The sequence below is a fragment of the Equus caballus genome, chromosome 16, assembly GCF_041296265.1.
Source record: "Equus caballus isolate H_3958 breed thoroughbred chromosome 16, TB-T2T, whole genome shotgun sequence".
Lineage (NCBI taxonomy): Eukaryota > Metazoa > Chordata > Mammalia > Perissodactyla > Equidae > Equus > Equus caballus.
This window is the reverse complement of record NC_091699.1, coordinates 23020852-23046608: the sequence shown is the minus strand read 5'-3', so window position 1 is coordinate 23046608 and position 25757 is coordinate 23020852. Positions and strand designations below refer to the sequence as shown.

Here is a 25757-nt window from a genome sequence, read left to right as displayed (position 1 = left end):
TTTAATCTCACACTATATAAAATATTTTTGGATCTTTCACCAGCAAGATAAAAACAATTAAACTGAAGGGCTGACATGAACTGAATATTTTATTCTGGAAGCACCATCACTGACAGTTTCAGGAAAAAAAAAAAAACAGAATGGATCTTTCAAAACATTTTTCCAAAGGGCAAACAATATTACCAAGAAAGAGTCAAAAATAAAAACAGCATAATAATCCACAAATATAAAAGTGTGGTTCTCCTCATTGCTCTTATAATTCTTTCAAAACATTCTTATGGGGTCGGCCCTGTGGTAGAGTAGTTAAATTCGTGCACTCCACTTTGGTGGCCTAGGGTTTCGCCGGTTCAATCCTGGGCGCAGACCTAACACCACTCATCAAGCCATGCTGAGGTGACATCCCACATAGCAGAGCCAGAAGGACCTACAACTAGAAGACAACTATGTACTAGGGGGCTTTGGGAGAAGAAGGAAGAAAAAAAAAGAAGATCAGCAACAGATGTTAGCTCAGGTGCCAATCTTTAAAAAAAAAGAGCCATTCTTACAGTTCTTATTAATTTCTGGATGTTTATATTTATTTATTTACTGGTTTGGAAGCTGTCCTCAGGCACCATGTCTTCTTCATGGGTACATTCCCCAAACTGGTAAACATAGTACTGTGCATGTAATCACTGTTTAAAAACTTTTCTTAAAATGAAAGCACTTCATGTTCTTTGGATATTTGCAAAATTTCTTCATTGTTTACAATTTCTGAAAAATCAAAGGAACGTGATCTCCAGCCAATCTGAAATTACTCTTTCCTATACACACCTTTCTCTTTATCCCTCTGCTCCTGCTGTTTCTTCTGCCTGAAACACCCTTTCCTAAATCCTATCCATTCTTCAAGGCCTATGGCAAATAGCCCATTCTCCATGAAGCTTTCTAATCTCCCCAGCTAGAAGTCACCTTTCCCTCAGTTGAAGTTCCATAGCACTCTACCTGAACCTTCCTCACATCTCTTAATTACACTATAGCCAATTGTACTACATAAGTGACTATCTCGTTTTTTAAGTAAGAGCAAGTACACAGCCATGTCTGATAAAATATTGACCAGGGGACTACCGTAAAGCCTGTGGCTCCCATGGAGTGTAAGGCTCCTAATTCAGGATGCTCTCACACCCTATCAATGGGGATCTCTTCTCCTTGCACTTGAGCCATCCTCTGGGAAGACAAAGAATGCTCTGAAGCAACATTGTGACCCGCTGTGTGACAGGTGCAGTCACTATTTCCACAGAAGAACATCTGCAGCCTCTCTCCTGAGGCTGTGGCTCCTATCCTATGACCTTCAAAGTGAACCTAATGCCAAGTGTGGCCTATGAGAGTCCTACAATCTGAACGTTTAGTCGAATCTAAAATGTCCCTTCATGAGTCATTTCAATAAGCTTTCAGGAACCTTATTATGGAAATTAAATGAACTAGTGCTTGTAAAGTTCCTAAATGGTTCTAGCACATAATAACAATTCAATGAATGTTAGCAATTGTGGCCCATGGTCAGAAAATGGCCAAGTAGAATCATGAATGTAAGCATGTCTGATTCCAGATCCTATGCCCCATTACTCTTTGGTACTTTCCTACAGAGTCAACTTCCCACCTTCCCATCTAAATGGGCTCTCAAAAACGTGTTTTTATATTAAACGTGTACTTCAGCGCAAAATTAAGTGACTGTATTACCTCTTCATGAATACACATTATAAGCCTGATCTCAGTGTCTATACCCTATTTGCTATGGACCAAATGTTTGTCTCCCCCTAAAGTTCGTATGTTGAAGGCCTAATGTGATGGTATTCATAAGTGGGGCCTTTGGGAGGTAATTAGGTCATGAGTGTGGAGCCCCCATGGTGGGATTAGCATCCTTATAAGAGGAGGAGAGCTAGCCCTTTCTCTGTTTCCCCCAAGTAAGGATACAAGGACAGCCATCTGCAAGCCAGGAAGAAGGCCTTCAGCAAGACCCCAACTATACCGGCATGCAGATCTCTGACTTCTAGCCTCCAGAACTGTGAGAAACAAATGTTTGTTCTTTAAGCCACCGAGCCTATGGTATTCTGTCATAGCAGCTGGAACTAAGACACTATTAATGCCCGGTACAACTTATTATAATTATCTGAGGAAATGATGATGAACTATTGGTGTAAAGAGTTTCTCCCCTCTTGGAAAACTTAAGTGAAACACTCTGGAAAGACTTGGAGGGGCCAGCACCATGGCCAAGTGGTTAAGTTTGCGCGCTTCGCTTCAGCAGCCCAAAGTTTCACCAGTTCAGATCCTGGGCGCGGACATGGCACTGCTCATCAGGCCACACTGAGGCGGCGTCCCACATGCCACAACTAGAAGGACCTGCAACTAAGATATACAACTATGTACCTGGGGGATTTGGGAAGATAAAGCAGAAAAAAAGAAAAAAAAAAGATTAGCAACAGTTGTTAGCTCAGGTGCCAATCTTTAAAAAAAAAAAAAGACTTGGAAGAAAGTCGAGTCACTAAAAAATGCTGCCATTGAAATGGATGTAAGAAAAGTATAAAAGACTAGGTGAAAAAAACAGATCATGAACTCAGATTGCTTCACTATCTTCTAGTTCCTGCCCCACTTTGAAGACACCCAAAGTAGAACTCAGAGCAAGCATGACATGGAATTCTAATCAGTAGATCCATATACAGAAAAAGACTTGGCCCTATACTAAAGACTTACAAATAAATGTACCAAGATTATTTAAGCTAAAACAAAATGTTCCTTTCTCTCTCTGTCTCTGTTTCTTCCCATGTATACATAATTTTTATGACTTCAATAGTATACTATGAGTATACTAAAGAGCTGCAGGGACAAGGAGAAATGGCTTATATAGTAAAATGGAAGCACAAAGAAAAGGGTAACCAAGGCTATAGGAAACAGGGTTAGGAAAGATATAGAGAAGGGAACACAAGCTGAGTGGACAGACAGTATGAGGAAAAGGCACTGGAGACACAAGAACAATGCGAACAAAGGGACAGAGGCCCAAGTAGTACGGCTTGTTGAGAAAAATCTGAACAGAACAAGAGGTTCAAAACAGAGGCCAAATAAATAGGTAGGGTCTGGCTCTTCAACGGCCTTATAAGCCAGGATTTTGAAGGTGGACTTTGAGAGAAACATAGAGCAAACAGAGGATTTTAAGCAGTGCAGTATAACAACTGGATGTACATCCTCAAAAGATCACTGTAGAAGCAGCGGTAAGGGTGATCTGCTGGTTTGGAGTACGTCAGACTTGAAAAAAGTTGTTTTAAGAGTCCAAGCAAGAAAAGAGAGCCTGAGACTAAGTGAGAAGAAATGAAAATGAAAAACATGATGAAAGCAGAATCAACAAGATTTGGCCAGGAAGTTCTTAGCTATGGAGGTCTAAGGGCCTCGAGGAAGGAATACAGGGAAACGCTTTGGTTTGTTGCTTTGGTAACTCTGGAGATCACGAACAAATTATTCTCCCAGTTTATTTTAAAGGAGAAAAGGATGATTTGCAGAAGAATAAGTCAACTCAGGTGATTTTGAGCTTGAGGTGCATATAAGACAGAAAGTAGAAATGTCCAATAATTGGTTGGATATCCAAACCGGAACTGAGAGGATATGCAAACCGGATATCCATAACTTCTGGGCTGGAGAGGGATGACCTAATACTTTATAGTATATAGTAGTATTTTATATTAGTATTTGAAGCCACGGGAGTAGGTAGACGCTGTGACTGAGGAAGCCCGGAGGAGGTGAGAAAAGGACCCGGGGCAGAAATCTGAGTGACACCCACCCACATAAGGATACTAAGGAGGACAGTCTGCAAGAGGAAAGCGCACCCAGGACAGGGGCCCGCAGAAGCTGTGAGGACTCAGGGTTTCAAGTAGAAGCAGCAGGACCATCGGGTCAGAGCGCTCTGGCAAGGCTGAAAATATCCCCCTGGACTCAGCAATTTCGAGGTTATCAGATTGCTTTGCCGAGCAGGGTTTGTTTTTTTAGGGAAGGGGAAGCCGATAGGGCACAGATACCTGATCAGGGAGCAGGCGTATCCAACACGCATTCCTTGCGGCGCCCTACAAACCCTGTAAGGTTACTGGGCCGCCTGAGCGCGAACCCTATCACACGTCAGGCAACCTTCAGGCAGGTTTCTGGTCTTTAGAACCCGGTGTGCATTTCCCCCCGCAGCTTAGAGCGCGCCCCTCCCCCACTCCGGCGACCGTCTAAGCCCTCGGACACGTGGACAAATGCCCCGGCCTCCAAAGCCCTCCCTGAGGCTCACAGGAAAATTTAAAGTACTTCATTATGTGCTCCCAAAGCTTTGTCCGTACCTTACAAGGTTTTGCATTATTTGTTGTGCTTCTGGCTCAAAACAAACAGCGAGCCAGACCAAAAAGTTAAGGAAACGTGAGGGTCAATGAAGGAGACGCCCTCACAGGCCACTCGTCAAAGCAGAGAAAACAACTACGACTCCCATAAGGCAGCAGGGCCGCGGGATCCACGACTCCCGGCATCCTCTGCGAGGCTCAAGCTAGCCTAGGTGGTAGGTGTGTCGTAACGCGGCGAAATGTCCGCTAAAGCCGTGGAGCAGTGGCCTTGCGGGATGGCAGCGCGTGAGGAGAAGGCTGAGGCCCCGGAAGATGTCGCGCGCGGCTTGGAGAACTTGCCCGTGAGCGCGTGGCCCCCGGGGGCGTGGCCAGAACCCTTCCAGGTAGGGGGCGGGGCTCAGCCGGCGCGAGACCTGCGCGCAGCCCCGGGGGGCGGGGCCGGCATCATTCTGTACGGGGCGGGGCTAGGCGGTCACGAGCGCTGCGCGCGCAGCCTGAGGGCCCAGGCTGGCGCCCTTCCAGGTAGGGCGAGAGGCTAGGTGACCCCGGGGTTCTGGGTGTGCATCTAGCCCAGGCGCGCGTTTATGTCTGTGGATGACTCTCATACTGCAGGTTGTCTCCAGAATTCTCCATCTTTTCACTTGCCTTGTCGCACAGCTATTTGCGCGCGCCGGTAACTCTTAAATGCACAGGTTTTGATCTTTTTCTATTAATCTTCTGTAATGACGTTAGCAAGAGTGTTTCTCTTTTCTGCGCATGGACTGGCAGTTCCCTCTAGGGCAAAACCAGAGGTGTTCTGAGGTCCCTTGGAAAGCGGCCTGAGAACCTGTCTTTTTGTTCTGGTTCTGACAACGGAACTCATTCAGGGATTGGGGCAAATCAGTTCGCCTTGCGGTCTTAGGTATCTCCTATGTAACATAAGGCATGGGGCCTATTAAGGCATCCTAGCTCTTGGAGTCAGACTTAGTTGAGGTCTTCCTCAGGCTGTGAGTGAGCTCTTGGGCAATATAAACTAGCCTCAGGTAAGCCTTGAAGTTCTCCCCAGTACGATTAAAATAATAGTACCTGTCTCCGGATTGCTTTGAGAATTACAAGTAAAATACAGTTGTTGTTTTGCTGAAAGAACTCAAATGTTCATTACTGTTATTACCTCAAAGCCCTTTCTGCTTTCTCACCCCTCTGACCTGCGTGTTGCCTAAGGAATAAGGAATGACCAAAAAAAAACAAGGATCTTAGAGTGGAAAAAGCCCTGGACCTGGAGGTGGGAGAGCGAGGTTCAGGGCTTAGCCATCTTAGCTATGTCTCAGAGCCTGAGTTTCTTCCTCTACAAAATGAAAATAGTTAAAAATGTATAGCCCATTTCACATCCTTTATCAATATTGAATTGAACCCTAGCTGTCCTTCCTTCTTCCTAGGTTTGTTATGGGGATCAGATGAGACAATAGACTCAGTAGCAGTTCTCAAAGTGTAGAGCAGGATATTAACATCAGAAATGGTTGTTTTTGCTCAAACTGCCTTAGGCAGTTTATGGTTAATAATACGGTTGCCTGGCACCAAATCAAACTCTGATCCCTAAAAGCTTATTCAAGACCAAACATTGCCGAATATCAAAAACACTGATATATGTTTTCTTTTTTTTTTTAAAGATTTTATTTTTTATTTTTTTTCCTTTTTCTCCCCAAAGCCCCCCGGTACATAGGTGTATATTCTTCGTTGTGGGTCCTTCTAGTTGTGCCATGTGGGACGCTGCCTCACCGTGGTTTGATGAGCAGTGCCATGTCCACACCCAGGATTCGAACCAACGAAACAGTGGGCCGCCTGCAGCGGAGAGCATGAACTTAACCAATCAGCCATGGGGCCAGCCCCTGATATATGTTTTCTTTATTCAACAAATAATTGAGTGCCTGTAATGTTCTAGGCACCATGTTAAGCTCGGCATAGAAGATAAAATGGTGACAAGATACACCTCCTGCCCTTGAGTTTACAAGTGCCTATGGAAAGCACTTGGTTGCTATAAAAAGCCAGGGAAGCAAACTTTGTGATTGATCCTTACCTGGAGCTGATGGGCATAAGTGAAAATCAGGAGTGTAAGACTCAGTTTCACAGTGTTCTAGCTGCCTGGCTATATGCACACCTCTGGGTAGAGTTGGAGCTACAGAAAGAAGACAAGATCCCTTCCCCAAAGAGCTTATAGTCTTACCAAGAAGATAAAACATGCTTGAAACATTTAAAGGACAAGCCTAAAAGTGCCTTCAACTAGTTTGCTTCCATGTATTCATGGAGCACAGAACCAGTCTTATAAAAGGTCAAAATAGCTTGCTTGCCCCATACCCTGCCTTCACAGGCAAATCCGCAGGTAAGAATTTAGGCATTGTAAAACTCAAGGTAAAAATAACTTTGTGTCTAGTCTGCTTTGGGGTACTGGGTGAAAAGGCAAAAAGAACATTCAAATGTTCAGATTGGGAACAAGCATATCATAATGCCATCAGTGTTGAAGGCCAAGTAGAAAATAAACTGATTTTCTTGAGCGTAGAGTTGGATCTAACCATTTTTCAGGTCACTGAAATCAGCTTCAAACATCCTTTTTAAGATTTCAACTTGGCCTTGACGAGAATTATCTGGCTCACAGTCTCCTAATAGCTGCTTGGAGCAAAAACAAACTCATGGGGCTAGAGGCCAAGTACAGAGATTCTTGTAGCTGGTGTTTCAAAACAACCAAAAAAGGAATGAAGATTTTCACAGCACTTCCTTAAAATTCAGAATCAAGTCCTAGGTTTTAAGCCCAGAGTTTTATGCAGTGTCATATTTTAGTTTCTGGGGCTTCGATACAGAATGTGCTTAAGAAAAGTCAGACTTCCAATCAGAAGTTATCAAGAGCTGCAGTCAGTCAATCAAAAGCTACTTCTTGAGTGCCTGCTCTGTACCTAGAACTATGGATAGGAACCCCACCCCTACCACCATGCCACACCCGAAACCTCATGATCATGTCTTTCCTGGAGACATATATTTGTTAGAAAGATAAGACCTACGTATTTTGTATAACTAGAGAGTCCTACAGTCTATGCCATTTAGATCCCAAAGTTCATGCTATTCATGTAAGTACAGGTCTAGTTGAGAAAAGGGAGAAATTGTGGATGAGAATAGCCAAGGAGGTATATTTGTTCTTCCACATGCTGTCTCCTGTTTCTATTTTGGCTTCTTGGGTAAGTTAAGTTTTATTAAAAGAAATTGTCTCTTTTAAGTTTTCTGTCAAATTTTCCCTGTTTTATAGTTGCTAACCCAAAGTTTAGCAAGTCACTTCCCTAAGTCACAATGCTAATAAGAGCCTGGCTCTGTATGTGTCTCCTTTGGAACATTCCATGTTCTGCATCAAGATGTTCTCCGCTGCTTGCCTAGTGTTGCGGGCCACAGTCAGTTTTCCTGTATGGCCTCCTGCACACTGCTCCAGTCTCACCTCCCATTTGGAGACCTCATTGCTCATTGGCCATTTATTATCTTTGATTAAATTTTCCAGCCATTTCCTGCCACCATTCTCAGCTTCCACTCTGGGTGTATCAGTCAAGACTTGTTTGTTTGCAAGACACATAAATACAACACAAACTAACCCAAGTGAAAAAGGGAAAGAATTGCCTCACATAACACCAAAGGCCAAGAGTGGTGACTATAGGCGTGTCTGGATCCAAGAACTCTAATAGTGTCATCAGATTATTTCTTTCTACCACCTACACCCTTCCCTCCTCTCTGCTCCCCTTTCCTGTGTATGGCTACACACTCAGTAGGTCTTAAGGGTGTGGCAGAATTTGGGAGTGCCACATGAACACTACAGTTTAGCAACCCAAGTAGAAAGAGAATGCCTCTTCCCTAATTGCTTCAGCCAAAGTTCCAGAATTATATTTCATTGATCTGGCTTAGATCCCTGCTCACCCTGTACTCCCATCCAAACTACTGAGACGAGAGTGGGAAGGAAGAGTTGGGGTGCTATTATCAGAAGAAAAGGAATGGATGCTGGGTAGGTAAAAACATATGTCCTCTGTGGTTGCATCCCTCAAGCTTTGATCTCTCCTTGGCTTGGGGTAGGTACAAAAAACCTCAGGGTAACACCCTTTGGGGATCAGTTTGGTCCTGGGCTTTGTACCTGGAAGTAGGGTAGAGATTATGGAAAGAGTGTTACAAATGGGGAGCATTTACCCTCAGGTCAGCTGGCTCCCAATTTGTAACAAGCTTTCCATTAGCTTTCAGATACTCAAAATTTAATGGTTTGCATAGCATATCAATATTTGAATCATGTCAGTGACAGATCATACCTGAAAAGATGGATAATTACATAATCATATATTAAATTAGACCATGGTTTTTAAAAGATTATTCTTTAGGGGATGGCCCTGTGGCCGAGTGGTTAAGTTAGCACACTCCACTTTGGTGGCCCAGGGTTTCACGGGTTCAGATCCTGGGCGCCGACATGGCACCGCTCATCAGGCCATGTTGAGGTGGTGTCCCACATAGCACAGCCAGAGGCTTCACAACTAGAATATACAACTGTGTACTGGGGGGCTTTGGGGAGAAGAAGAAGAAAAGGGAAAAGATAAGAAGATTGGCAACAGGTGTTAGCTCAAGTGCCAATCTTTAAAAAAAAAATAAGATTATTCTTTAGTACAGCCATTTTTCTAAGTCAAGTAAAATATCTTTCTGGAATGGTATTTTGTTAACCTTTTGTGGAGGAGAAAATGGAAACATGGACCTAAAATGATTTGTGATGATTATTGGTATCAGGGTCAATGATTACACCCATGAAAGGAAAAAACAAATGTCCTCTTTAAACAGAAAATTTTATCCAGAAGTTTCTGTTATCCTTTGGGAGGTACCTGCAGCTCATTTGGGATTAGCTACCATTTGTAATCTAAATCTCTAAAGGATCTTAGATTGTGCATCAAGTTTAAATTGCAGAATTTAAAAATACATATATATCACTACGTTCTCCAAAATCTTTTTTAATTATATAAGTAAAAATAAGCAAATAAAAGGATTTTTCCAAACCTATCCACGTGCAAATAAGTTCCACAAGGTAAGAAAACTGCAGTCAGTCACACTTGATTTTAAAAGGAATTATCTGTGTCAAAAAACTCACTTTAAAGTTTAGTGATTTCTATAGTACATTAAAAATATGTGCGCCTTTAAGACCAATCAATTTAAAAGAATTCTTCATGAAAAGTTTAACAAAAAGATAGTAAGATCTTCATTTTACAAGTACTTCTTAAAATGTCTCGATAACCATTTACATTTCAGCGATGACTTAAAAGCTGGAGATGGATTCTGTATGAGACAGCAGTCATTGAATTTGAGTGATAGAGCATCTTTTTCTAAGCCATTCTTTATCCCGTTAGGACATCTCTGCTAAGCTGAAGCTGTAAGAAATGACACAAACAGGAGAAGCTATTTCTGCTCTCCACCCCCAAATCACTTTTTAAGCAGTGTTGGCCTTTCCCCACAGGTACTCCCACTCATCATCCTCCTCATCTTTCACAAGAGGATGTCAATCCTTCCCTCAAGCTCAGCGTTTTTAAAGTATAGGGTTTTGCTCCTAACTGCAAAGCTCCACCAAGGCCTCCTCGGGGAGTGTAAGTACATGCTGTTCAATACCTTTCGCTGGCTTGGCCGGGAGACACAATATTAATGGAGGATTGACTGAAAGATATGAGGTTGGAACATTCCTCTAGGTACTCTAAAATCTGTCCCTGAATTAAAGGCTGTGCGACTGGTCCCTCAGAACTGCTCTTACTGACTTGCTGTGGCAGCATGCCGACAGCCGTTACTGAGGCTCAGAAATGAATGAAATGAAAAACAGCCCATGAAACGGCTTCCTGGAAAAGAATGGTTTAGGATGCACACATTGGTGAAATTTGTCTCTAGTCTCTGTATTGAAAAAAGTCAGTGCTTCTGAACAGTGAGGTGGTTCCTTATGGGCAGCGCAAACTATGCATCTGAGTGTCTTTGACCTGTTTGAAGTGGCTGCTCTCAGGCAGAGCCACATGTCCACTCTACTTAGACACATGTTAGTGTGTCTAAGCTCACTTGACTAGCTTGCTGTCATCTTCCCCTTTGCCTTACTTTTCTTACCATTGTTCATTTATCTCACTTCTTTGTAAGCCTCACTAAATCTTTTATGGAACAAAGCAAGTAAGAATAAATGAATTAGATTCCATATAAGCAAGAATTATTCCACAAATAAGGAAACATGCTGGGCTCATGAGAGAGACTTTAATCTTCAGGGTTGAAAATAAGCTTCATTATGCCAGTAAGGAAATACCCAGAGGTCAGGCTCACATAGAGATTTTAGACCTAGGACTTCTTTTTCTGTAACATTTTATAAATGTAACATTTTGAAAATACAGGGATATTTAAAAGACTGAGAAACTTTTTCATATTATCCCTTTCTTTAATAAGAACAGGATTTCTTACACGTATACAATATAACTACAAGTTTAAATACCCATTAATATCTATGTAAGAAATATAATTTTTGGAATTCTGTCTGCAATTTTTTGGCCAAATGCCTGTTTTTAACATTATGAAGACTCAAATAGAACTATGAGGTAATAGTGTTTTTTTTAAAACATGAGAGAATATTTAAAAATTTAAATAATCTTCATGTAAAAAATTCTTTAAAAAAATCAATGAAAGACTCTCTTACAAAGGCCATTTTTCATTGATTTATCATTTATGACTTTCTTATTCCCGAAAAGAATCTGAGGGAACTCACAATAAAACTACATATACGTGTTTGTAGTATCAGATAAATGTAAAAGAGATCAAAGGCCAAGGAGAGAACACTTAACTGCATTCAGAAACTAAATCCAGCACTGATTTTCCTCACATCCAAAGCTAAGACAAAAACAAAATGGTTATGTAGGTTTCAATTTTTAAGGGAAAAGAATACATATTTTTCCCATTGTAATCCTTATATCTAAAATGAAACCACAGAATTTTAAATCTTAAAAATTAATTTTATTCTTTAAATTGGAAAGAGATGTTGTCAGACAATATTTTAATATAGAATGTTTTGTCATTTTGTTTTGTTCTTTTTATGTGTTAGAATTAGGAAGTGTCTCAGCCAAAAGCTGCTTGAAATATATATGGAATCTGTGACGTGTCCTGCTGACTTAAAGTACTTCTATTTTTTGCAGTATACTCCTGATCACGTGGCAGGACCCGGAGCAGACACTGATCCCACTCAAATAACCTTTCCTGGATGCAGTTGTCTCCAAACTCCCTGCCTCCCTGGGACCTGCTCCTGTCTCCGTAACAAGGAGAACTACGATGCTAATTTACGCCTCAGGGCCATAGGATCGGAAACAGAGCGTGCCGAGCCGGTTTTTGAATGCAACATCCTGTGCCAGTGCAGTGACCAGTGCAAGAACAGGGTGGTCCAGCGGGGTCTGCAGTTCCACCTCCAGGTGTTCAAGACGGAGAAAAAGGGCTGGGGACTTCGCACCTTGGAATTTATACCAAAAGGACAGTTTGTCTGTGAATATGCTGGCGAGGTTTTAGGATTCGCTGAAGTACAGAGAAGAATTCAGTTACAAACAATACACGATTCGAATTACATTATAGCGGTCAGAGAACATGTTTATAATGGGCAGGTAATAGAAACATTTGTTGATCCTGCCCACATAGGAAATATTGGCAGGTTCCTTAACCATTCTTGTGAGCCAAACCTGTTGATGATTCCTGTCCGAATTGACTCAATGGTACCAAAATTGGCACTTTTTGCAGCCAAAGACATTTTGCCAGAAGAAGAGCTTTCTTATGACTATTCAGGAAGATTTCTTAATCTAATGGACAGCAAAAACAAAGAAAGACTAGGTAATGGGAAACCAAGAAAACCTTGTTATTGTGGTGCCAAATCGTGTGCTGCTTTCCTGCCTTATGACAGTTCACTGTACTGTCCCTCAGAAAAGCCAAACGTCAGTTAGGAAGGAACAGCATAGGAGAAACATGTCCGGCCTCGCTCAGTGGCTGAGAACGAGAAGGAACCGAGCATGCTTGGCCCAGCCCCTGCGGCTTCCCCTCTTACCAGAGACTTCTCCTGGAGGTACAGTTCTGCTCTGTGGTATGCAGCTGGCCCCTCACTCTAGGGGAGGCCCGTGATTGTCCAGCTCTGTCTCTGCCTGGCTGTGTAACTCAGGAATGTGGCAAAGATTACAAGTTGTCCAGCAGTACCTCCTCTCCCCTTCTGTAATGGAATTCCTAGTTTTTAACTGGGTACATGACCAGCCAGCTAAAAACTGGGCACTGTTCATGGTTAGATGTGGCTCAGGGATTATGTTCTAGCTAATGGGATATAAGCAAAAATGGTGTGTCCTTAAATGGAGATGTCCCTGTCTTATCCTCCTCTTTCTTCCTGTTGGCTGGAATGTATACATGATGGCTGGAGCTCGAGCATCCATCCTAGACCCCAAGATGACTTTGGAAAAAGAAGCCACACATAGCAAATCAACAAAATTGAAAGGAGTCTGAGCGCTACATACTGCGGAACACTCTCTCAGTGCTGATCTGACACCTCTGGACTTTAGCTGAGAAATAGTCTCTCCCTCATTTATGCCACTGTTATTTTGAGGTTTCTAGCATTAGCATTGAACCTAATCATAATGATCCAAGGAAACCTTGTGGCTGCATAGCTAAGCCCTGCTTTCCAGTCAATTTTATCAGTAATAAAACTGATAGTTTGATTTCTGTCTGTCTGACTCCTGCATCTCATTTCTCATTTGTTTCTAAACACAAATCAAGGAAAGGGCATGACTATCACCTGTGAAAATCCTAATAATTACCACCAATAGTGAAAAATAGAACCATGAGAATGACTTCCATGTATATAACCAAGAGTCATAAAAGGAAACAAATTGTGAAATTTTCACTACACACTTGGCTATACTCTGAAGCTTGTGAATTTATGCTTCAAAACCTCAAACAGCCTCACTTACTCATGTATTAGTAACATAAAAATAACCCTGTCAACACCACAGAAGGGGGTGGGAGTTTTATAATGCCATTTAAACTTCTGGATAGGTAAACGTCTCTAGCTTCCTTAAAGTAAGGATGTTGCAAACACAAAGTTACTATGGAGGTTTATTAGACTTTTTGAAAGCTAAAATAATTATTTGGGCCCTATATTTATCTTTTAGTACCCTACGACCTGGAGACCCTGCACTTTAAAACTTATATCATAGGGACCCATATTATATATAACACTCCTGTATGATATCATAAGTAGGATAGTTGTACACTTTGAATGGAATGTATGGTATGTAAATTAGATCTCAGTAAAACTGTTAATAAGTATGCTAGGGTTTGCATTTTCATATAACATTATTATCTGGAAGGGTTCCATGTGAATAGAAGATGCTAGAGTGCTCATAAAATGGCCCAAACCACCAATGTGCAATGTCTAAAACAGAACAGATTTTTCTTCCAAACTAATCATTTCTCCCTCCCAAACTTCTTCTATAACTGATTTCTCTGAAGCAGTCCTGCTTTTTCTAAGGCAGCTTGTATCCCTCCTTTCAAAAGTCTTTTCCTCCTCACAGACTCTTGTAAGAACTAAGCTACTCCAGAAGCAATAAGGAGAGGGTCAGCAGGAAAATGAATGGCTCCCTGTTTGGTTCTACAGATACTCTTTCCTTCTTCCTTTGGCCCTTTCTCTATTGACTATCACTGTCTGTGAATCAGAGGTACAGAGGACAGCCTCCTTAGGAGGCATGGACGTGAGCAGCACCCTCCATCTTGGTGCCTCTGCCAGAGACAGAACTCAGTGAATATAGACCCTCGGAATGTTTTGTATTCATGCACAAGTTTATTCTTAAATAGCACATAGTCTTGGAAATCAGATTCCTAAGGTCAAAGTTGAAGACTCTATTTTTCCTAGGCACTAAGTTATAACTGCATTTACTTTATTGCCATGTTCTTAAGAATGTTAACAGTTCTACTTTTGAGAGCAAACATTAAACAATATACTTCTGCCTGACTATTATCCTAATATATAAATCTTTTACAATTATAAGTTACTATAAAATCAGAATTTTAGGGGCTGGCCCCGTGGCCGAGTGGTTTAGTTCACGTGCTCTGCTGCAGGCGGCCCAGTGCTTCGTTGGTTCGAATCCTGGGCGTGGACATGGCACTGCTCATCAAGCCACACTGAGGCAGCGTCCCACATGCCACAACTAGAAGGACCCACAATGAAGAATGTGCAACTATGTACCGGGGGGCTTTAGGGAGAAAAAGGAAAAAAATTTAAAAAAAAATCTTTAAAAAAAAAAATCGGAATTTTAAAAGATGCATGTATCTTCATGCAATTAAAACATTCATGAAAATTGGCTTTGAAGTCAATTTCCACTGACTTCATTAAGAATGTGAAAATGTGTACCTTGGAAACTGTTTGGGCCCAAGAATAATAAAGATCATACTTGGAGAACAAAGCTTTTCAAATCCTCTTTAAAGAAGGAATTTTTTAAATTTCAAATTAATATTCACAAAGTATCAGTGGCTGCTATTTGTTCTTGACTAAATGGAAAATTTTGCCTTAATTGAAATGAATATTCAGAGATTTTTTTCTTTTTTCCCCTTGTTTTCAATATTAAGCCCCAGTGCTGGCTAGCTCTGAAGCATAAGACAGGAGTGGATTTAGTTCAGCAACAGGAGACTAACTTGCATAGAACAGAGGATTTTATCTTAAACTCAGGAAGGTCTTATTTAAAAAAGGGGGGAAAATCCCCCCAAGTTGTTTTTATTCCCTTGAATGTTAAAATAGTGTTTTCTTTGTGTAACATGTTCCTAATTATATCTCTGCCACTCTCCAGGGTGTTAGTGTTGAGCAAGTTACTCAGCCACTCTGAGTCTGAATTCCCTTTTCTGGATATAGCATTATTGGGCAGATCGAAGGAGTTAACTCTTATAAAGCATTTAGAACAATGACTCAGCACTAGGATAACTATAATCAAAAAGACAATTGGGGCCAGCCCCATGGCATAGTGGTTAAGTTCAGCACGCTCAGCTTCGGCAGCCCGGGTTCACGGGTTTCGATCCCAGGCATAGACCTACACCACTCATCAGCAATGCTGTGGCAGCGACCCACATACAAAATAGAGGAAGACTGGCACAGATGTTAGCTCAGGGTGAATCTTCCTCAACAGCAACAACAAAGGAAACAATTACAAGTGTTGACAAGGAGGTGGCAAATTGGGAATCTTCACATATTACTAGTGGAGTTGTAAAATTGCACAAGTACTTTGTAAAGCCATTTGGTTAGTTCCTTAAAATGTTAAAGTAACCACATGTCCCAGTAAATCTGTTCCTAGGTATAGACCCAAGAGAAATGAAAAGATGTCCATACAAAAACTTTATGCAAATATTCATAGTGGCTTTATTCATAATAACCAAAAAGTAAACACAATCCAAATGTCCATCAACTGATGAATCAATAAACAAAATGTGGCATCTGTACCATGGAATATTATCCAGCCATAAAAAGGGATGGAGGGAAAATAAAAGCCATGGCCACATGCCACAACACAGATAAACCTTGAAAATATGCTAAATGAAAGAAGCCAGACATAAACTTTTACAGATTGTAGGATTCCTATTTATATGAAATATCCAGAATAGGCAATTCCGTAGAGACATAAAGTAAATTAATGGTTGCCAGGGGCTGGTGGAGAGGGAGGTATAGGAAAAGATTGCTAACGGGTACAGGGTTTCTTTTCAGCCTGAAGGAGTGTGTTTTATGTTACATGAATTCTATCTCCATAAAGCTATTCTAAGAAAAAGAAAGAAGACGTGTGCCTCTCACTTGGAAACTGGTAACCTGCAGCTCTGAACATTGCTCTCAGGAATAACACTATTCAGTTCCCAGAGAAATGCTTCTCCACTTGCTTTAGGCCCTCGAAACACAACATGACTGTGCCCAATGCTGTGATCGTAGCCATTACCACCATCAGAGATGGACACTGCTTCCCAGTGCAGCGAGATTTTGAACATCAGAAGTTCTTAGTCTGCTAAAAACATAGATGAATTAACTAACTTGTCAGAGCCTTCCTCTCAGATAGCATGAATGCAAGTCTTGAATAACAAAGTATAGTTTCCAGGACCAGCCTGGTAGTATAGTAGTTAAGTTTGTGCGCTCCACTTGGGTGGCCCAGGGTTTGCAGGTTTGGATCCCGGGCACAGACCTACACACCACGCATTAAGTCATGCTGTGGCAGCATCCCACATACAAAATAGAGGAAGATTGGCACAGATGTTTGCTCAAGGCCAATCTTCCTCACCAAAGAAAAAATAACAAAGTATAGTTTCCTTGAGTGTTGAATGTCAATTTTCTTGTTTCTCTTTCTGTTCCAGTTTGTGGTTCCAGAGGTACTCAGGAATTAGCACAGTATTTATTACAGTTGCACATGGAGACAGAAATATTTTGCAATATTAAACAATTCATATTACTTTTAAAGTTGTAGATGTATGGGTCTAGAAGCTTGATATTGGTTCTTCACATGACCTCACACTACTTGGTTCTTCTCATTACACTACATTTAAGAGGTAATGAAAACGGCAATATAAGTGATAGCAGTTTATGTGATGAAATTAAAATATTCTGCAATAATAATTCATTCAATGTGATCTCATTACAATGTTTGAACATGATAAGTAAATTTCATGATTTATTTTCAACTCTGTCTCAGCAGAGTAAAGCTTTCTCAAACTGAAATTAATTAAAAAAAAACTACCAGAGAGCTACACTGACTTAAGAAAGATGGTCTCATTTGGTATCATTGTTAACAGAACACCAACTATGTGAAAAATCTTGTTCATAACAAGACAATTTATGATTTTACTGAAAGGAAAACAAGAAAAATAGATTTTTTGGAATAAATATGTAATAATTTATGAATCAGATAGGTCGTTATTTTATTATCCATCCAAACATTTCCAGGTCAGTTGGATGCCCAGGCAGGAGCAAGGATAATTAAATTTAGTCATATTTGATATTCTGCCAACTTTTGGTCAAATAAAAACCCTAACTTTATACATGTTTTCCATTCTTGTGGTTATGAAAGACATTTTTGTCGAAGTAGGAAGATAACTTGACTTATAACTTTTAAATATTTCTAGATATTGCCTGTGGCTCTCCCGCAAGCTGTCCTGGCCTTGATGCTTACAAGGAAGGGAAGGAACTAGCTTCCCTGGCAAGGCTGTTATGGGACTCAAATAAAATAATGAATTTATGTAAGCTAAGTACCATATAAATTTAGTTATCATTACAGGCATATTTCTGGTTTTACACTGTGCTACACAGAACAGAACACACAGCATATCATCATAGAAGTTGTCTTTGGTTACATCGAGATTCATTTAGATTCAATCAGATTCTATATAATGGTAGGCCTTACTTGGTGGTAAAGGTTGTGGATGTATTAGAATAAGCTCCCGAAGGAGGTCTCTGAGTCATTTACATAAAAAGATACCTGTCTTTGATCATTTAAGTAGAGCCAAAATTATAAGCAGAATCTGAAGAATATCCTTGGAGTTCCCTTTTACCTTATGACTATTTGGGACTTCCCTGTGGTGATAGAAATCCTCCCTATTCTTGTGTAAATTGTTACTCAGCTAATAGCATTACTACCTCATTGCCCAAAGCTATGAGTCATCCCTAACTCTTCCTTCTCCTGCCCACAGCTAATCAATCACTAAGTCCTATAAATTCCTTGCCTTACACAACTCTCAAATCTGTTCCATTTTATTCACCCAATATCTTTTTATGCTGCGCTTCTATCATTTCTTCCCTGCACCAGCCTCTGCCTCCAGTCTTGGCATCTCCACATAGCATTCTCCACCTTTAAACCCCTCAGCAACATCTCATCAAATGAGGATGGAGCGCAAACCTCCTAACATGACCATAAGGCCCCTGCCTACCTCTCCACCTCATCTCTCACTCTTCTCTTTTATTTCTCTGAGGTCCACCTGGAAAAGCCAAGCTCTCTCATCCCTAGCCTTGACAGTGGTGTTCCCTTCTGGAAGAAGCATAAGGAGGCAGGTTGGTTAACTTTGCCTTCAGAGGGCATCAGAAGACGTAGGGGGTGAGGGGAGAAAGAGAGAGAGATGTTTTTACTTTAAATTGTTGTTACCCTTGCTTTCTTCGCAGAATACTCTGGATTTTCTTCATCCTGATGTCTTTCTTGGATATTGTTGGGATGTCTTATACTCCATCTTTTATGATACTTTGTTTACATGGCTGCTAGACAGCTAAATTAACAAGAGAGCCAGCAACATATTCTATTTCCCTGTCTCTTCTTCCTGCCTTCCCTCCTTCTGTTTCTGTTTCTGGCTATCCATCACTTCCATCAGTCTGCTGTCTCCTTGTCCTCACTGCCACATACCTGTTGTTGAACAGGGAAAATACAAATTATGTGATCTCCTGGATAACCATCCCTGCCATGTACCACTTTGCTAACTTTTCTTAGTCCTCTGTTCCAGACATATTCAAGGTTCCCTGCTTATTAGTGCAGCCAATTACAAAGTGCTGATGCCACTAATTCCAGCCCCACATGTCCCACAGCCTCTGCTCACTATGGCCCCCTCTGACCAGCCCACACTCCACCCTCCCTCCACTTGTTGACCACTTTTGTCCTTTTTCCTAAACTGCCATCACCTTGAAGCATTTGTGTATAGTAAGTGGACACAGAAAACTGCTACCAAACGAATCTAAAACCTATTTCTCCTAGCTTGTATTTGAACATAATTGAATCCCCTTGAGTAGAGCTTCCATTTGCCCTCAAGGAGTTTTGCAAAGTGGGTTTGTTTTTGTTGTTTTTTTGGAAATGTTTGCTTGCTTGCCAATCTGTTTCTCCTGTCTTCCCTTGAATGTAACCTCTTGAAAATACCTCTTTCCCCTGCCTGCTTTAGTAACCAACTCACCTCTTCCCCACCCCATCCCCAACCGTAGACTCATTGGTATACATCCTTAACTCTTTCGAAGGTGGAAATCAAGGACAGCTCAAAGACTAACCCTTGATCTTCAACAGACGTCAGACCCTCCCGCTATCCTAACTTGCCTTGCAAAACTTGCTCCCAATTTTTTGACTAGTTTAAAACAGTTTTAGCTACTAAATTGTTGACTATTTTGCCTAGTAAGAGTAATTTACAATAAATTAATATTTACTATCACCATCCTTTCAGAAAGACAAGCCATTTTAACACAGAGAAGGGGGGCGCATAATCACTTAAAACCTCTCAGCAGTTCTTAAAATGAAGTCAGTGTAGCTTATAAACAACATGACACCTTGCCCTCATGTTTTCTTTGCAAAGACCAGCACTTGGGAGGTAGTTCTGGTTGAGCCACCTGGTCACCTAGTCAATTCTGTTACTCATTCACTCACTCACCAATGTCTGTCAAGTATCTGGTACACGCTAGGTGGTGTGAAGTCAAGTCTCTAAACTTATGGTTAATTCAGCAATTGTTCCTGAGCACCTACTATGCTACATTCTAGAGAAATCCGGACCACAAGCAACCTGCATTCTCAAAGCATTCGTAAGCCAATAGGCAAAAACCCCAAAAAGTTAGAGTGAGAGGGTCCTAACTTAGGGTCCATGTACTATGCCATACTTTACCAAAACCCTTTACTTTAGTATGGGGGTGCAAACTTGGCATTTGTGTGATTCATTTGTGTCCAGCGCCCCTATTAGTCTGTAAACTCCTTGAGGACTGGGACCAGGTCTGCTTTTGCTCACCAGTGTCTCTCCAGCACTTAATGGGTATTGTTGAATGATTGAACTAATAAACATCAGTGTAATGAACCTGACATTACCTTTAGGATCAAGTCCAAACTCAACTGAAGCACCTTAATGCCTTCCGCAATCTACCTCTTCAGCAAAACCCCACTGCTCCCTTCTCATTCTATGATCTAGCCCATCTGGGTCACTCTCCATTTCCTAAAAAGGCTGAAGATAAATTTGGCTCATGCTGCTTTCCTCCCTCGGGACAATTCCCATCTCCAATCCTTCCACCCCTCCCTTCATTGCTTATTGACTTCTTTCCCACCTTTCTTTAAAGTCTCAACTCAAATCCCATTTCCTCTGTGCAGCACTGTGAGTAGGTTCCCTGGGAAGCATACTCTGAGAGGAAGGTTGGAGTGCAGGAAGATTGTTAACTGTTTGGAGTAACCCCTGTGGAATGGAAGGAAAGGAAGCAGACTGGGCAAAGGGGAAGTTGGGCTGCAATGAAATTTCAACAAAGATTGCAGCCAACCCACCGGGAGCTCTGAAGCTGAGGTGGCCTTTCAAGGTTTCTCTTCTCATTGTAGTGAGAGGTGGGGCTTTATATTCCTGCATCAACCAGTCATTGGATGCAGACCGCCTCTGGAAAGGGGGCACAGTCTTGGGTGAGAGGGCTAACAACACTCCCAGCAGCTAAAGGAAGAAAGTCTTCAGTCCTTCGGGGGGTCTGGGCAGTGTACATAGTGTTCACTACACCAATGTTCTCAAATTCTAGCACCCATCCACATCATTCAGGGTTACTTGTTGAAACACGGATTGTTTGGCTCCAACTCCAGAGTTTTTGAGTTAGTGCATCTGGGGTGGGGCCCAGAGAAGTTACATTTCTAATAAGTTGCCAGGTGATGCTGATGCTGCTGAGCTGGGAACCACACTTTGAGGACCACTACACAATACACTGTAACCACGTAAAGCCCCAACCCATGTAATTTCTAACCACTCACATTGCACTTACCACTTGCCGCCTTGTGCTGTGTTATTTGTGTGTCTTTTTCTGAGTCACATTCTTTTGAGGGTGCAAAGCTCCATAGGCCATGTGGTGGTTTATGTTTGTTATGGACTGATGTTTGTGTCCCACCAGAATTCATACCTTGAAGCCTTAACCCCTAATGTGATGGTACTGGGAAGTGGAAGCTTTGGGTGATAATTAGGTCTAGATGAGGTCATGAGGGTGGGGCTCTCATGATGGAATTAGTGCCCTTATAGGAAGAGGAAAAGGTCTCTCTCCCTCACAAAAAAAGGAAAAGATCTCTCCCTCTCTTTCTCTCTCTCTCTCTCCACAATTTGCACCAGGTAAAGCCATGTGAGCACACAGAGAGAAGGCAGCTGTGTAGAAGCCAGAAAGAGAGTCTCACCAGACACTGATCCAGCCAGCACCTTGATCTTGGACTTCCCAGCCTCCAGAACTGTGGTAAGTTGTTATAGCAACCCAAGCTAACTGAGACAATATTCTTCATGAAAGTAAATGGAAAGCCACTAGTGGAGTTTGAACAGAATGGGGACGTGATCATATTTATATTTCAAAAAGAAATGACTGTAGTTGGGAGAACCGACTGAGGTTGGGGGACAGAGAGTTGTTGTCAGAGAGGATTCAGGTAGACCAATTAGAAGATTGTTTATAGTGGCCCGGGGAAGATCTGCAGCTTGGACTATAGAAGATGGAGAGAAAGGGAGGGATTCAAGGGGAATCTGGGAGACAGTAGTGACAGGCCCTGGAGATGGACTAGCTGCAGGAGATGAGAGAGAGGAGAGGTCAAGAATGACGTTGCTGTTTCTGGCTTTGCAACTGGATGTGCTGAGGCACCATTTCCTGAACACTGCAAGAGAAACAGCTTGTAGGACACCAGGCTTTCAGATACAGAGTTCTGAAAAATTTGAGGGGGTTTGTCTATTTCCAAAAGTATCAAGTTGCACATGCTTAAAAAAAAACATAACGTTAACTTGCTTCATTTTTCTTCTTCCACATAAACTCGATTTTTCTGCACAATATTCCCAGCGTGAGGAGATGTATGTGCTGTAGCTTTTGCTTTCAGGAATGCTTCTTTGAATATTTGACCATCAAAAACCAATTTGAAGTCTCATAAGAGAACATCCTGTTCTGAACTTGCTGTACCCAAAAAAAGTGACAACAACACATGGGCTGGCGTTACTGCCATACAGTACATCAGCATCTTGCCAAGTTTGTTCTCCCACCTCAGACACAGCTCTGGCCATTCTGATGACAAGATAAAAAGGAGAATAATAAGAAGAATGACATAAAGGAGAATACGGTCAAACGGAGTAGCCGTTGCGATTCAATTCAAGCACGCCTCCTATCACGAAGCAGAGGTGCTTAGAACAATGATACTTCTGGGAGGTAAAGGGTATTTTGGTTTTTTAAAAGGAATTTGTTTCCCATTTAAATCAGTTTTTATTATTCTTTCCCATTAAAGTCAGTTTTTATTACTATTATTATTTTTGTAGAGAATATGTTCAAATGTTTTTAATTTTTATTTAATATGTTAGTGTTTAATATTTTGCGGAGTATATTTTAACATGAGAAGGTTTTAGAAAATGAATGTGCCTCATATTACCTTTATATTTGCTTCAAAAACATAAATAACATTCTGTAGTAACTTTTAGATCTAGCCTTTTATCCCACTTTGTGGTCTTTTCTTTTTTTTTTTGAGAAGTAATTGACATATAACAATGTATAAGTTTAAGGTGTACAATGTGTTGATTTGATACACTTAAATACTGCAGTAGGATTATCACCATAGTGTTAGCTAACACCTCCATCACATCACATAATTACCATTTCCTTTTTGTGGTGAGAACATTTCAAATCTACTCTCTTAGCAACTTTGCAGTATACGATACAGTTCTGTTGACTATAATCACAATGCCGTGCACTAGCTCTCCAGAGTTTATTCATCTAAAGCCTAGACGTTAACTTTGAAGATTTAGGAGTCTTTTTCTTGTCCTGCTGTGAATGAATATATAGATTTTCTTTATTTTTTCATTATTATACCAAATAAAAATAGAGTTTTAAAAATTTCAGAAATTTTGGGGACTTAGAAGGCTAAAGCAAGGGAGACTTTTTGGCACCTGTTATTTGAAATGCTTTATGGTCTAACAAGCATTCATTAGGCATTTGTTACTGGACAGAGATCAAATGGATTCACTAACATTTTTAAAATTTTTATTTCCTTTAAAAAGACAATTTCTTTACCAATACACCTATACTTTTGTGGCTGGTTAGAAACCTTCTCCACCTCCCCCGACACTGCTACAAAACATCAAAGGTGATAACAAATGTTATTCACACTTTTTTTTAACTAAGAAGAAATTCAGTTGGGATTCTCCAATTGCAGTTTCAGCTTATTCATTTATAAACAGTGCCACTCTGAGGACGTATAAGGCAAAAAGTAATAATTTATCCCTTACAAAGCCAACTTGATTATAAGAGTCTTGCAAACATTATGGGACATAAAAGTTCCAAAGCTCCGAGTCCATACTCCAAAACTCATAGGTCCCAACAAAGCGAGCACTTGCCAAGGGTAAGGAAAAGGCCACACACCATCGAGAAGCTGCTAGCAGGCTGACTGTAGGTCCTCAGTTCCAGGGACTGTCAGAGACTCAGGTCATTTAGCCAACATTTATACAGCACTCATTACATACGAGATATTGTTTAGGTGCTTCAATACTACAGTAAGCTTTCTGTTGGTGTTGTTTTTTAAAGGTAATATAAAGCAAAAACTACTCAGTTTTATGTGGCTGGTTTCAATTTTGGGTTTACTTCACCCAGGGACCCCAGTCATAGAATTCTGGAGTGGAAGGGTCCTTAAAGATTGCAAAATGAGAGGTGGACAACAGGTCTATGCCAACGGAGGCGCACATATTTTTTAGTCTTGCCTTCCTCCCAACTGGTTTTATGTCATTCCAGAAGGGAGTCAAGAAATAGAGCCTAAAGCAGAAGCAGCACCCACTAGTGTTTCCAGTAACAGGGCCACCAAGGTGGGCACTCTAGTGACTCCTAGGAGCAACTCTCCCAATCTAAAGTCTCCAGGTAGAATTTTCCTGACAACCCTCCTCCTTTCCCCTTTAGGAGAGCTCAAGTAATTCAAGCTCTCAGCTTACAGATAATGCAAAAAAGCTCCCAAGAGGTAGGAGGCCCAAGAGCTCAGGGGGTGAAAATGAGGACTTTGAAAAGTATCTAATCTCAGGCCTCATTTTAGCTCTATTCACTTAGTCTTCTGAGGGCAGGGCTCAGGACTCAACAAGCCAGGCGAGGTCCAGGGACCAGCTCCGAAGACATCAATGGAGTAGGGGGATGGGGGAGAGGAGGCTGATGAGACTAGATAACATGTGAGGTTCCTGACCTTCAAACTATGATTTTTTAACTTTTTTAACTAAGAAGAAATTCCTGGTGAGGTCAGAAGCATCCCCAACCAAGCCATAAGTAGGAAAGGTCAGAATTATTAACTCAAAGAGAGGCTCCAGATCACCAAACCACAAGGACTATGACATGGTAATTACAGGCAGTTAAGAGATCACTGCGGGTTGTGGGCAGGGGTGGGGAGTGGAAACAATTTACTCCTGAAGACTGATTTCATTAACAGTAAGTCACTTTTGCAGACAGGAGTCATTTGCGATCAGGACTGGACCAATTAGCAGACCCCGGGGTACTATTTCAGCCACAGAGGGTGGGGGATGCTCTAGTGCTGAGGCCAGATGAAGACCTCAGGTTGATTTCCTTCATCTCCCCTGACAACGATCCATGAATTCTACAGAAGAATGTCCCCTATGCTGAGCTACCTTGGTTGTTCTCAGATTCATTTTAGACAAAAAACCATTGAAAAGCTGCAGATTCACCGCGCTTGGGAATGTAAACTGGTACAGCCTTGTTGGAGGGCTGTCAATATCCATCACAATTCAAAATACCCATATGCTCTGATACAGGTGTTAGACTCCCAGGAATTTATCCTACAGAAGTCTCTGCACAAACTGGTAAAGATAGAAGCAGGTACAAATAGGTTTATTGAAACTTTTTTTTAACAGTAAAAACTGAAAATAGCCCAACTATTCATCAAAAGGGGAATGATTAAATTAATTGAACTTAATTAATTCTACTATTTTAAAAAGAGCTAGACCTATACAGCACTTTCATGAAGTGTACAAAATATATTAAGTGAATACTATTTATAGCATGATTCCATATTTTTTATAAAAACCAAATATAAGTTGTATATATTGTATATGATTTCTGTGTGTGTATATATGTTATTATTTATAAATCATCTGTATTCGATATATAACAATACACACATGTATAATATATGTTTGTAAATGCACAGAAAAAAGTCTGGAAAGATACACTAACTGTTGATAGTATTCACCTGCTGGCACAGATTCGGGAGAAGAATAGAACTCAAAGAATGAATGGCTTCTAAGGATACTTTGCATATTTTTTACAGTTTCTAGGTTTTAGCCTATACATTTTATTGCTCTTATAATTAAAAAAAAAGAAAAGAAAGAGTTTTCTAATGAAACTTGATGGATGGTCATGAATAAGATAATTATTAATAAAGGCAGTAGAAATTCAGAACATAATCAGAATAAAAAGATGAGAGATCC

At 41.0% G+C, this 25757-nt stretch overlaps 1 protein-coding gene across 2 annotated transcripts; it reads left to right on the top strand.

The window, feature by feature from the left end:
- The first annotated feature begins 4494 nt into the window (after positions 1-4494).
- Positions 4495-22592, top strand: LOC100059905 (histone-lysine N-methyltransferase SETMAR). 2 transcript variants are annotated; one of them, XR_011427225.1, is made up of 4 exons: positions 4518-4714; positions 11513-12420; positions 21435-21552; positions 22138-22592. XR_011427225.1 is itself a non-coding variant. In XM_005600415.4 (2 exons), exons 1-2 carry the CDS (start codon positions 4571-4573, stop codon positions 12299-12301), a joined length of 933 nt encoding a protein of 310 aa, XP_005600472.2. In that variant the 5' UTR covers positions 4495-4570; the 3' UTR covers positions 12302-14349. The 2 variants fall into 2 exon arrangements, 1 of the variants encoding a protein (XP_005600472.2); XM_005600415.4 differs by lacking the exons at positions 21435-21552; positions 22138-22592 and having other exon boundaries at positions 4495-4714; positions 11513-14349.
- The last annotated feature ends 3165 nt before the right edge of the window (positions 22593-25757 follow it).